At 33.8% G+C, this 14,218-nt stretch overlaps 1 protein-coding gene across 4 annotated transcripts in view; it reads left to right on the top strand.

The window, feature by feature from the left end:
* The window catches only part of NCKAP1 (NCK associated protein 1), a 100,630-nt gene that overhangs the window by 72,055 nt on the left and 14,357 nt on the right, over window positions 1–14,218 (top strand). For all 4 annotated transcript variants that reach the window (XM_059394301.1, XM_059394299.1, XM_059394298.1 and 1 more), the window contains 4 exons: window positions 644–862; window positions 1,042–1,172; window positions 1,454–1,551; window positions 12,212–12,305. In XM_059394301.1, the coding sequence (XP_059250284.1) occupies window positions 644–862; window positions 1,042–1,172; window positions 1,454–1,551; window positions 12,212–12,305 (542 nt within the window). The remainder of the gene's footprint in view (window positions 1–643; window positions 863–1,041; window positions 1,173–1,453; window positions 1,552–12,211; window positions 12,306–14,218) is intronic.

The following is a 14,218-nucleotide window of genomic DNA, read 5'->3' as shown; positions in this document are numbered from 1 at the left end:
CATAGGGTTATTAAATATGAGGATGATCTGTATAAAGCATAAAAAAAACTACTGGCATGTAATAGTGCCAGATGAATTTGAGCTATGCATTAAACAGTTCATTGTATCTACTACAGACAGTGTATCCTGTTAAAGAAGTTTTTTAAAAACCATCTTTATTGTTAAATCATTTTATTTTAATATTGATGTCCTTAGAATTTTTAAAATCATATTTCTACCTCATTTTAGCTTTTAGGTGTTCTTTTTTTTTTTTTTAAGGTTGCTTTTTGGACGATAATGATAGTAATTACATGGCTTTGAAACAAATTGTATTTAAAATTGTTATGGTTTGGGACGCCTGGGTGGCTCAGTTGGTTAAGCAGCTGCCTTCGGCTCAGGTCATGATCCCAGCGTCCTGGGATCGAATCCCACATCGGGCTCCTTGCTCCGCAGGGAGCCTGCTTCTCCCTCTGACTCTGCCTTCCACTCTGTCTGCCTGGGCTTGCTCTCACTCTCTCTCTCTCTTACAAATAAATAAATAAAATCTTTAAAAAAAAAAAATAATAATAAAATAAAATTGTTATGGTTTATTTAATCAGAGATCAGTATGTTGAATGGCTTTTACATAAATGCAAAGTCTGTTCTTTTATTCCCTTCCCGCCAGGTCAATTGTTGGAATGACTATGTATAATCAAGCCACACAGGAAATTGCAAAACCATCAGAGCTTCTGACAAGTGTAAGAGCATACATGACTGTACTGCAGTCAATAGAAAACTATGTGCAAATTGATATTACAAGAGTATTTAATAATGTTCTTCTTCAACAAACACAACATTTAGACAGTCATGGAGAACCAACCATTACAAGTCTATATACAAATTGGTAAGCACATTTAGAAATTAGGAGTGATAAAAAGTTACTTCGAAATAAGCTGCTTAAGGAAGTTATTTTTTTTATCAATGAGTGCTCATTTTTATTATCAGTCAACTTATGTAGGAATGTATACCATAATAAATTTTGAATTGATTTCTCCTTTTTATAAATTTACTTTTTCTCCTTAGGTATTTGGAAACTTTGTTAAGACAAGTCAGCAATGGTCATATAGCTTATTTCCCTGCAATGAAAGCATTTGTGAACTTACCTACAGAAAATGAATTAACATTCAATGCAGAGGAATATTCTGACATATCAGGTGAACGAAACTATGACATGTTTTATAGAGTGAAGAAACCTTGATTCTTTTGGCTTTTGATTGTTATGACTATGTTCATTCAATTACATTCATTCAGTACATAATCATCATACATTATATCTTAGACTTACCTTTGTGTTACCTTTTTTATTCTGGAGACTTGTCTAAGGATTTTTGTATTAATAATTTGCTTCTATAATGGAACATTCCAGTATGTTAATATTCGTTTTCTGAAAGTGTTTGCTCTGTCAAAGTATAAAATTAACTACATTTCCTTTCAGAAATGAGGTCATTATCAGAACTACTAGGCCCATATGGTATGAAGTTCCTAAGTGAGAGCCTTATGTGGCATATTTCATCACAAGTTGCTGAACTTAAGGTAATACAGTTTTTATCAGTTTTAGCTTTGAAACGTTAACTCCTGAAAAACATTTCAAAAATATGAACCTCAAGTCTAGAATCTTAGTTTAATCCAACATGGAAGTTCTCATATGTGAAGTAAATTGTAGAGATAGCATGGCCTTTCAGTAGCATTTTCATTCAGTACTCTCTTTTACAGTTGAAAAAACTGAGAGCCTAGAGAGGTGAAATGACTTACTAGAGGAGACTAAAACTCAGATTGATTTCTTGGCCTTTGGTCATATTTTCATGCTGTTGTACCATGATACTGTTCTTTGAATGACTGGTCAAAATTCCAGCCAAAGTCATTTATTTAAATTTTTAGTTTGAATGTATTACTTTATACAGATTATATTACAAACAATTTTAGGCTCATTGGGGTTTTTTCTTTCCCCTAAGTAATCTCTGTGCGCAATGTGGGGCTCAGACTCATGACCCTGAGATCAGGAGTCACATGCTTTATCAACTGAGCCTGCCATGCACTCCTAAGCTCATTGGTTTTTTTCTATTATTAAGTAATCTTTTAAATTATCTTATGCCCTTTAAGCTGGATAAAAAATGTCTTTAGAATGCTTAGCATTTTTTTACAAAAGATTTTATTTATTTATTTGACAGACAGAGGTCACAAGTAGGCAGAGAAGCAGGCAGAGAGAGAGGGGGAAGTAGTTCCCCGCGGAGCAGAGAGCCTGATGCAGGGCTCGGTCCCAAGACCCTGGGATCATGACCTGAGCCAAAGGCAGAGGCTTTAACCCACTGAGCCACCCAGGCACCCCTAGAATGCTTAGCATTTTATTAAAGATGTAAAAGAGCTGAAGCAACAGCATTTTAAAGGACTTTTTTTTAAAAAGCCTTTTAGAAATATCCTAGTGTTAAGGTGATTTATATTGAATTAGTCTGTGTATATAGTAGCTATTAAGTTTTTGAAAGAATTTGAATTTGAGCCATTAAGACTTTTCAACTTAAGAACAGAATAGAAGAGGCATATTTTAAAATATGCCCTTTTAGGGACACCTAGCTAGCTCAGTTGGTGGAGCATGAGACTCTTGATCTCAGGGTTGTAAGCTTGAACCCTACTTTGGGTTTATTTAAAAATAAAATCTTAAAAAAATATTTAATAATGTACTCTTTGTGAATTTTTTTGGTTACTTGTGCCTTGCATTTTTAATTTCTCAAGAATATGGTTATAGCACTGATAAGTAGCTTGCATTTTATTTTTATTTTTTATTTATTTATTTTTTAAAGATTTTATTTATTTATTTGAGAGAGAATGAGTGAGAGAGAACATGAGAGAGGAGAAGGTCAGAGGGAGAAGCAGACTCCCCAAGGAGCTGGGAGCCCGATGCCGGACTCAATCCTGGAAGTCCAGGATCATGACCTGAGCCAAAGGCAGCTGCTCAACCAACTGAGCCACCCAGGCGCCCGTAGCTTGCATTTTAAATGTAGCACTTAGAAGTCTAAATGTGGCAATCTGATATACTGAAAATTTAGCAAATATATAGCTTAAGTCGATTGCTGCAAGGTGAGAAATATTTTGCTGAAAATAGCAAGAGTGTGACAAGAAGGAGAGGTGGTAGTACCCAGTATTTAAAACTTTTTTTAGAAAGCTTTTATTAATTTTATTTTAGAGAGAGAGTGCGTGAATGGGGAGAGGGGCAAAAGGAGAGGGAGAGAACCTCAAGTCAACTCTGTGCTGTGTGGAGCCTGGTATAGGGCTCAATCTCATGACATTGAGATCAGGACCTTTGCCAAAACCAAGAGTCAGATGCTCAACTGACTGAGCCACCCTAAGAATTCAAACCTTTAAAGACTCTAATTATCCTGAATTTCAGTCCTCTCATTTAAGAGCTTTGACTTTGGGCAAAGTTTAAACTCACTAAGCTTTTATTTTGAGAGAATTGTATGAGATAATACATGTCAAACACTTAGGTACTGAGCATAGTTCTTGACCCACAATAAACATTGAGTAAAATATTACTTGGTATTCAGCATTTCCATTATCCTCTTAATGTTGTTTTTCAAAAGAGTGTTCTATAATTCTTGTATAAAAGTCAACTTTTAGGTACTTTATAATGTGGATTTTAAATAAACAAACTGTATGCTTTATATAGTTTTGAATACATAAACATTGCAGTGACAGTTTTGGTTCTTTACAAGCAATATCATTGCTGTTTATTAGACTCATTCACCTATAAATACAGTCTTTCTCTTATCCTATTGTTCTTAGGTGACAAATTTCTCATCCTCATTATACTTTCTTATGTTCTTTTTGGCATGAAAGAAGAATTATGACAAGATTTTTTTTTTTCTTGACTTCTAGAAAAGAATTTTGCTTTTACCAGCTGTTTTTTTTTTTTTTAATTTCAGACTGAATAATAGGGACTGCTAGAATTGTTAAGTGTTTTTAGTGCTTCTTTGCCATTTAATGTGGTAGATTGAATATTGTCATGTAGTAACACAAATTAGCCTGTATCTGTATCCCATATCTATGAGAGTTTAAAGGCATTTAATGTCCTTAACAGTACTGGAAGGCTGCCCCTGAAGATCTAGCCTTTCACTTTCCTTACCTCCATAACTCCTCCAGCCTGTTTGGCCTACTTGTTGTCTCAAAATATTCTTCACTGAGTTATTGTCTTAGCTTACCTTTTCATAATATTAATGTATTTTTCAAATGTTGTGTTATCAGAATATCCTTTCTTCACCACACTTTCTAAAATAGCAAACCTCACTTTTTATTCTCTTTATTCAGCTTTCTGTGTATCTTACTTGTGACCTTTCATGTCATGTATTTGTTTATGTCACTGTCACTCGAATAAAAACTCAGGTATAAGCTCACTTAAAACTTTGGTACTAAATTAGTGTCCACACATAGAAGATACTTGCTTAATATTTCTTGGATGCAGAAGTAAAAATAGGTAGCTATTTTGACTCTTCACTTTGTCTGGGGACTTTTCTAAGCTGCTTTCATAAAACTGGTATCGTCGCTGTTTTACAAATTAGGAAAGTGAAACCAAGAAATATTAAGTACCTTGTCTGGACTCACATGCTTAAAAGTGGTGAAACGAAAACTTGAGCCTGTGTAGTCAGTCTAGAATACTAGAGCTTATACTGGTACCATGTTATCTGTTTTTAGAAATAAAAAGGATCTAAGCAGTGATCTAACACATACTTACCTGATGCAGGAAGATCACACAGATTTTCATTCTTACATCAAGAGGTAGAGATTGCTTTTGACAAGATTACCTTTACATATTTAAGAACTTTTGTAGTGTTTTGCCTTTGTCTTCCCCATGTGAAATACATTCGTGTTAGTCTTTCTTTCTTTTATACAGATTCTATTGAAATTATTTGTGTAAAGCCCTTGGATAATAGTGCCTTGAAACTGAGAATAAACTTCAGCTAGAGATCTGGTTAGTGAAGGTACACTTATTCTGGGTACTGTACTTACTAGTACTGTTTAAGATTGCATTGATACTTTTGGTAGCTATACCATAATATTTTCATGTCAACTTGTGATCATAAATTTTCTCTTTTCTTTTCACTTACTGACCTTGAACCATGGCTCTCCACATCTGAGATTTTGTATGTTTTTGTTCTTTAGACCCAAGTGTTGGCGACATTGTTCTTTTAAAAATTTTGTCCTCTTAGGTACTATTATTTCCAGATCACTTTGACTTCAGATTTTGTCATAATTTTTTAGTAATAGTTTATTTATAAACTTAACTCTCTTAGCCTTTCCTTAAGTATTGTTCTCAAATACATTCTTACTCTTTTTTGTTTTTTTTAAAGATTTTATTTATTTATTTGACAGATAGAGATCACAAGTAAGCAGAGAGGCAGGCAGATAGAGGGGGAAACAGGCTTCCCCCCGAGCAGAGAGCCCGATGCGGGACTTGATCCCAGGACCCTGGGATCATGGCCTGAACCAAAGGCAGAGACTTAATCCACTGAGCCACCCAGGTACCCCTACCTACATTCTTACTTTTGAAAAGAAATGGAAGGAGCTTATGTCTAACATTTCTGTCTCTATGGTGGAGTGACTATTTTTTTCTTGAATGTTATTAAAATTTAATTTAAGGTTTTGATGAGAGTATAAATAATGTTAACATCTTTCTTTTAATGCTATTGAATTTTCTGACTCCAGAATGTTGTTTCTTGGGTGGATCCTCTTTTAAATATTTGATAATATTAATCTTGAGTGAAAAACCTAGACAAAAGAAACTTTTTGTGTGAAGAACTCATACTCATAATAATTGAGGTGCATGAATGTAAATTAGCTTGGATTTCTCATTAAATACAATATACTCCAAAACCAAGATGGTTTAGGATACTAAACATTTTTTTTCTAAAACTTTTGATTTTAGCATTTTTATTTTTTTAAGTTTTTATTTAAATTCCAGTTAGTGAACATACAATGAAATATTAATTTCAGTTGTACAATTTAGTGATTCAGCGCTTACATATAATACCTGGTACTCATCACAACCAATACACTCTTTCATCTCTGTCACCTGTTTAATTTATCCCCTTTCTCCGTACACTTGCTAACACTTGTGTTTTTGGTTTTAGCCATTCTGATAGGTGTAAGGTGAGATCTCGTAGTTTTGATTTGCATTTCCTTGAGGATAAGTGATGATGAGCATCTTTTCATGTGTCTGTTGGCTGTTTGTATTCTTTGGAGAAATGTCAGCTCTTTTGTCCATTTTTAATTGGGTTATTTGGTTTTTGGGTGTTGGTTTATATAAGTTCTTTATATGTTTTCAATACTAACCTTTATTAAATATGTCATATGCTAATATCTTCTCCCATTCAGTAGGTTACCTTTTAGTTTTGTTGTTTGTTTCCTTCACTGTGCAGAACTTTTTATTTTGATGTAGTCCCAGTAGTTTATGTTTGCTTTTGTTTCCCTTACCTCAGGAGACATTTCTAGAAAGAAGTTGCTATACCCGATGTCAGAGAGGTGACTGCCTATATTCTCCTCTGGGATTTAAATTGTTTCATGTCTGATATTTAGGTCTTTAATCCATTTTGAATTTATTTTTGTGTATGGTGTAAGAAAGTGGTCCAATTTCATTCTTTCACATATTGCTGTCCAGTTTTCCCAACACCATTTGTTGAAGAGATTGTCTTTTTCCCACTGGATATTCTTTCCTGCTTTGTCAAAGATTAATTCACTGTATTGTGACCAATTGCGGGTTTGTTTCTGGGTTTTCCATTCTATTCTGTTAATCTCTGTGTCTGTTTCTTCACCAGACCTTACTGTTTGGATCACTGTAGCTTTGTAATATAACTTGAAGTCTGGAACTGTGATTCTTCCAGCTTTGCCTTACTTTTTCAAAATTGCTTTAGTAAATTGGGGCCTTTTGTGGTTCCATATAAATTCTAGGATTGTTTACTCTAGTTCTGTGAAAAACACTGTTCTTGGTATTTTGATGGGGATTGCATTAAATGTGTAGATTGCTTTGGCTAGTAATAGATATTTTAATAATTTTCTTTCAATACATGAGCATGGATGTCTTTCCATTTCTATGTGTTGTCTTCAGTTTCTTTTTTTAAAAAAGGATTTTATTTATTTGAGAGGGGCAAACAAGCTCCTCCCTACTCAGCATGGAGCCGGATATGTGGGGCTTAGTCCCAGGACCATGAGATCATGACCTGAGTGGAAACCAAGAGTTGGATGCTTAACTGACTGAGCCACCCAGGTGCCCCGTCTTCCATTTCTTAGCCTCTGTATACTGAGGCATGCTTCCATGTGTATTCTTGTATTTTATTATATAAATCATTACAATCTTATGGTCATAATATAATGGTATTTTATATCGACAAGTTCAGTGTATTGTATAGTATTCTATCTCATTGAGATAAATCTCCGAAAGTACTCAGTCTGTCAGTGATGATTCTAATTGTTTTGCATTTTTTAATGTCCTATTAAGTTTCCTTAGAATGATCTAATTTATGAAATTATAGAAACAAAATAACATACAGATTTTTGCTTCAAGTATTGGTAGGGTAGGTTATTTAGACCATCTTTTCTCCTAAGGGCAACTTAAAAAGTCGGCAAGATATATAAAGAAAGATTCTTCTTTTAAAGAAGCTAAAAAGGTAGGCCAAAATCAAGAAGAATGTGGGAACTCAGAGACATGAGCCTAGTACTGGAAGCCACTTTTGATCTGAAGACATTTGCTGATCCAGAAGCAACATTTATAAGAGTAATACATAGGTTTTATGGCCTTGTGGGGTAGGGGTAGGGGAGTCTGTAATAAAAGCCAAAGCCTGTCTAAGGTGAGGAGTGGGAAATCTACTTAAATTCCTCTCCACCCTTTTTACACAGATACCCCAAAGGGTTATATCTCTAGGATAATCATGGACTGGAAATGATTTGCCCCTCCCCAGGATATCCAGCTCTTTTGGTGTTGCTCATTTTGTCCAAGGAATCTATAGTCTTAAACCTGGATTGAGGTTGTCCTAGATTAGTAGTGCCACAAAGTGCTTGGCAGAAGCTGACAAATACTCTTTAGAGAAATCTTCATCATAGTTTTCAAATGAGTCCTACAATCGTTTTCAAAAACAGTAACCTCCACCGAGAGAGTGGAAATCTGTCGGAGATTGAGTGTGGGGGTAGGATGTTCAATACATCTGGCTGGCTGCCTTGGGTCATTTTCTGCCCCCTGCCTCCCTGCTGCCAGCTTTTGTTCCTGATTTGCAACTGTTGTCCTTGTTGGCATCACCTCTTAAGATGGTGAGAGGTGTGTAACAACTCCCAATACAGACATGTAATAACCCTCTTGTTTTCATCTTCCAGTCTTTCTTTCTATGCCACTGCTTACAACTTCTGTGCCCTGTCTGGGTCCCAAGGCATGCATTAGCTTGCCTTCCATACTGTATCTCCCCTGCAGGAATTTGCTGGTCACATTTCTTACCTCTACTTACTCTTTGCTCCATTTTCCATCTTCTGGAAGTTTGTTGACATCTCTCATTTGGTCTTGTTTCCTATATTGTTTTCTTTTTTATTATAGGTTTATTCTTTTTTATTCTTTTCCTTTCACTTCAGTGGATTTCTGGAAGAAGAGTTTTAGACATATGTATAAAATACTCAATATTTAAGCAACACTTCACATGGTTTACAAACTTATTTGAGCATAGGAAAAATTTATGAAAGTGGTTCAAAAGATATGGATGTCTGCATATTTTCTAATATTGCCAAATATCCCCCTGAAGAGATTGTAACTCACACTCTTCATATTAAAATATGATTATGCCTCTAATAGTATTTTGGTCTTTCTTTTTTTTTTTTTCAAGTAGGCTCAATACCCAGCGTGGGTCTTGAACTCAGGATGCTGAGATTAAGAATCACGAACTCCACCAACTGAGCCAGCCAGATGCCCTTCACTTTAGTCTTTAAATTAGTGCATAAAGGGGCATGTGGTTGGTTCATTCAGGAGAGCATGTAGCTCTTAATCTCAGCGTTGTAAGTTTGAGCCCCACATTGGGTGTAGAAATTACTAAAAGTAAACTTTATGAAATTAGTTACATAAAATATTTTGGGGGAAATTGTAATATTTTAAAGATCATTTCTGTGATTCCTTAGCTTTTATTTTTTTCTGTTTTTATTTCTTAAAATTAATCTAAATTGACATAAACTAAATATTTGGCAGCACATTTTCTTTGTATCTTAAAGATGACGTTCATTGTTTTAGTTTCTATTTTAGCTTGGGACTTTTTTGTTTCATAGAGTAAGTTTGTGTGTTAGAAAAAAAGGAGAACTTCTTTATATTTAATGATCGTGAATAAATCATTTGTCAGACATAGTCAACACTGTGCATGCATACTCATGGTAAAATGCATTCATTGCTCTCTGGAGAAGAAAACAGCCAGTCTTCTTTCCTACTAAAATTCTTGAGGTGTTTCATTTGGTGGTGTGCCCATTGAGACAATGTCTCCTTCTAATCCTGCCAAAAGAATCGTTTTTGGCATTTTACAGATCAGTTCTTCTAGTTCCCTCATAGAGCCTCCCTGCCCCCAAATGAAGTAGGAAATTTAAATATGAATTGTGCCAAGAATTTAACACTTTCTTATTAACTGAAAACCAAATTTATTTTTAGTACTCTTCATATGTTTTGCCTGATTTGTATTCACTAGTATTACTTCCGGCTTATAGTCCATTGGCCAGTGATATTAATCAGTGGCTTTAAAATGTTTAGAGAGCTCTGTTTTAGCATTCAATTGAGAAAAGAAAAAAATTTAAATATATGAACTATTTTTAAGTGGAGACAGTATTAACTTTTTTTTTTTTTAAAGGAATAATGTGCAAACAAATACTTTAGGGTTATGGTTCTTAAATTATGGTCTTTAGATCAGCGGCAGCTGCATTACCTCAGAACTTGTTAATGATGTGCAAATTCTGCCTTTGGTTCTGCCTCAGACTCGCTGTATTGAAACCTGTGGGGACTAGGACCCAGCAATGTGTGTTTTAATTAATAAGTCTTCTAGATTGTTCCGTACACTAAAAATCGGGAACCATTTCTTTAGGGATTAAGAGCATGGATTTTTAAATCAGTTGTATCTAAATTCAAATTCCGAAATTCACCATTTAATATCTTTATAACTTTGGACTACTTACCTAATTTCTCCAAGCCTTAGTTTAGTTTCCTCAGTTGTAAAGTTGGAATATCACCTCTCTTGTGTAGAACAAGTAAATGGGGTTGTTTGTAAATTGCCTGGTATGGGAACTAAAAAGTGATTGTTGTATCCTTACCATTAAACAAATACTTTAATTTTTGATTCTCAAGCACAGTTATTCTGTATTAATAACTGTAGGGATCTTAAAGTCATGTGATTGGAAACATTGTGTCAGCTTACTTGGTAAAGTTTTCTTTTTTTTCTCTTAATGGAGCGTAGGTAATGGTGCATTTAAAACTCAGTGGTGTCTGATTCAATGATATGTGTGGTATTATGTTCAAGGTATAGGAGCACTATCAGGATTGAGCATGTATTTGAGTGTGTATTGACTCAATCAGGTTTTAGCCTGGGACAGGTATTGAATTGGCCCCAGGAGAAGTAGGCATTTTAATCATACATTGTAGAAGTTGAATTTAGCAAACAGGTATGACTGGAAGTGTATATTTGATTGGGAGCATAAAGAGAAATAATCTGAAGTACAGGAATACCTCATTTTATTGCACTTTGTATATACTGCAATTTTACAAGTTGTGGGTTTGTGGCCAACCCTGTGTCTAGCAAGTATATTGGTGCTATTTCTCCAGTAGTATTTGTTCATGTCGGTGGCACATTTTGGTAATTCTTCCAATGTTTCATGCTTTTTCAGTATGATTATATTCCTTATAGTGATTTGTGATCAGTGATTATGACTCAGAATGCTCAGATGATGGTTAGCATTTTTAGCAATAAAGTATTTTTTAATTAAGAATCTAAAACATTGGTTTTTAGACATGCTGTTGCACATTTATAGACTGTAGTGTAGTGTCAGCATAACTTTTTGTATGTACTGGGAAACCAAAAAATTCATTTGACTCGCTTTGTTGCGGTATTTGCTTTATTACAGTGGTCTGGAACCGAATCTGCAATATATCTGAGGTATGCCTGTAATATCAAGTAACCTAAACAAAATTCATACTAGTATAGGAAAACTGATTTTTATAAATTTTCTGTATAGGTTTTCATCCTCCCTTAAATCAGTTGTCATCAGCCTTTGGCTTGTAACAAAACCCTCATGGCACTTTAACAATATGCTTGCTGTTAAATCTTTGCAACCAGGCCTGCTAAATTGAAATATTTGAGGATGAAGCTTGGATTTGTATGTATTTTGAAATATACCCAGGCTTTATTCCTGGATATTTAAATATTATATCCAGGCTCTCCATATACATAGAGACATTATCTCTGCCGGAATCAAATTAATTATTTTTTCATTTTAATTTCAAACTTAATTACTTTTCCAAAGCATCTTTTAAGAAAAACATTCTTTAATGGGTTATACTTTCCTTGAATAGCTATTCTTTACTCCCTTCCCTTATTTGTATCTCTTCCTTCTCTTCCTTTTTCTGTGGTCTCTGAAAGAGAAGGTAGATAGTTAACACTTCCATTTTATAATTTGTGTGGGAAATCTGACTCTATTATAAGCCCCATGAAGGAATACATACATATGAAATAGTACAAAAGTTATTCTCCCTCTGATTATACACATCCAGTGATGAACTGTAGGCTCTCTTTAACTGTAGGCTAGCTTTAACTTTAGCAAGTTGTTTTTATTTTGGTTGGAATTTATTGCTCTCTATATCTTCTTCAGTGTCTGTTTTTTATTATTGATGCTGTTCTGTGTCTAAGCATTAGGTAATCCCTTATCCTACTGCTTATCTTTATTGCTTTTTCCTAAACCATCCTCTCCTTCTTGAATTTGCAAATTGAGGAAAAACATTAATCCTGTGTAAATAATTTTAAGATTCTTTTATTAAGCCAGCAACAAAAGTATATAGCATAGAACATCTGGATTTCATGAATTGTATTTCCTACTTGCTGGATTATGATTTCCAAGCATGCTCTTATCTCATTAACACAAGGTGGTCTATGCTTAACCTAGGATCTTTATTTTTTTTTTTCTGTCTTTCTTTCTTTTTTTTTTTTAGAAACTTGTGGTGGAGAATGTTGATGTGCTAACACAAATGAGGACCAGCTTTGACAAACCAGACCAGATGGCCGCACTCTTTAAAAGATTATCATGTGGGTAACTCATGAAACTTTCTCTAAGCATTAAGAAGACCTTGACACTCAGTATTTAGCCTTTGCTTAAACATAAATATAATTACTCCTGAGCTTATGAAGAGAGCAGAAAATAGTTGCAGTCAAAGGATATTTTGAGTATATGGCTTATCTATTTCACATTTTTTTTTTACCATAGCTTTAATACCATGTATCAAATATTTAATGAGTATTATCAATTAGTTCATAAACTCATTTAATACAAGTAATTTAGACTGAAGGAGAATTAACTTTTGAGTCTATAACTTTCTAAAAATCAACTTTATTGTGGTATAATTTGCATACAATGAAATCTACACATGTAAGTGAACAGTTTGATGGATTTTTGTCAAATGCATATATCCATGTAACCGTTAACCATAGTCAAGACATACAGCACTTCCATCACCTCAGGAAGTTGCCTCATGTCCCTTTGTAGTCAGTTTCTTGATATCCCCCAAACATAGATAAAAACTGATCTGATTTCTGTCACTATAGATTAAATTTGCCTGTTACAGAACTCTACATAAATGGAATCGCACAGTATATACTCTTGTGCCTGTCTTTTTCCACTTAGTATGTTATGTGAATCAGTAATCTGTTCTTTTTTTATTGCGATCTAGTAGTCATTGCATGAAAATCTGAGCCCTACAACTAAAAAAAATTCGTTTTTAATGTCTTCTTGACATTGATTCTTTGTAGGAGGTATATTGTGCAATAGCAGTGAGTCCTAAAAATTTATGAAAACATAGTTAGGTAACTATTTTAGGTGCACTTGAATTAATTTTATTTTCATTTGCTTTTGTACTTGAACTTGTATAATTAAAAATTATTCTGAAGTCATACTTCTTACTGATTCATTTAAAAGCTTTTCCAGCATTAAAAAATTAATGAAATACCAAAAAAAAACTTTGTATTTGAGAAAACCACGGTTTATTCTCCCAAATAAAAAATAATCCTGAAAAAAAATTAAAGCCATGTGTATATTTTACTTAATACGTCCCCCTGGAGAATTTTCTTTTAAATGTTATGCAGCTATATCAGATTTTAAAAGTATGAAATGATTTAGAGAATCACTTTATTAGGCTATCTTATCCAGCTTCAAAAATATAAACTTATATAATAAAAATTAGTATAAAATTAAACTACATGATAGTTGCCTTATAGGACAGATCAGTTGTTGCCAGAACTGGGAAAGCAACAAGTGATGAAACTTGTTGACCACAGTGGCAATGGTGGTAACCCAAGTCTACACATGTTAAAATTTTTTCCTAGAGCTGTACCAAAAGGGGGAAAGAGCATCATGTTTACTGTACGGTACTTTAAAAAATGAAATTAAAATTTAAAAAAAAAAAAGAAAATACTGATTTGGTAGTATTCTAGGGAGGTAGAATATGAATAAATACTTAGAAGGAAATTATTTTTTTAAATTTCTACCTGATCTCTTTTGTTCATTGTTTTACTATATACTTACATTTACCAGTCTTGTTTTCTTTATTCTTAATTATTTTTTCCTGCTTCTCCTATTTTTTAATACTCAGTTGACCACCCAACCAGCCGAACTACTTAACTTCTTACTAGTAAATAATATTTTGACTGTATCATCTGGTTAAAGGCATTTAATCCACTCCATTGTTCAGTACCTGCTTACTGTTACTTTAACTCTCCTATTTGTGTAATTGAAACAAAACAGAATTTGTTAAAATTCCAAAGTTCATACAATTTCAGAATAAAATCCATAACCCTAATGGCCCATCTATATCAAATTTGCCTTCAAATAGAATTTATTTATTCTTTTTTGTGATTTGGATACAGAAAAGTTCTGCTTGAGAATGGCTCATGTAGGGGAGTAGAGAAAGCTATTCTTTCAGTTGAAATATTTTTCAAAACACTCT

The sequence above is a fragment of the Mustela nigripes genome, chromosome 3, assembly GCF_022355385.1.
Source record: "Mustela nigripes isolate SB6536 chromosome 3, MUSNIG.SB6536, whole genome shotgun sequence".
Taxonomy (NCBI): Eukaryota; Metazoa; Chordata; class Mammalia; order Carnivora; family Mustelidae; genus Mustela; species Mustela nigripes.
Note: the sequence above shows the minus strand (reverse complement) of the source record. Positions and strands in the feature narration are given on the sequence as shown.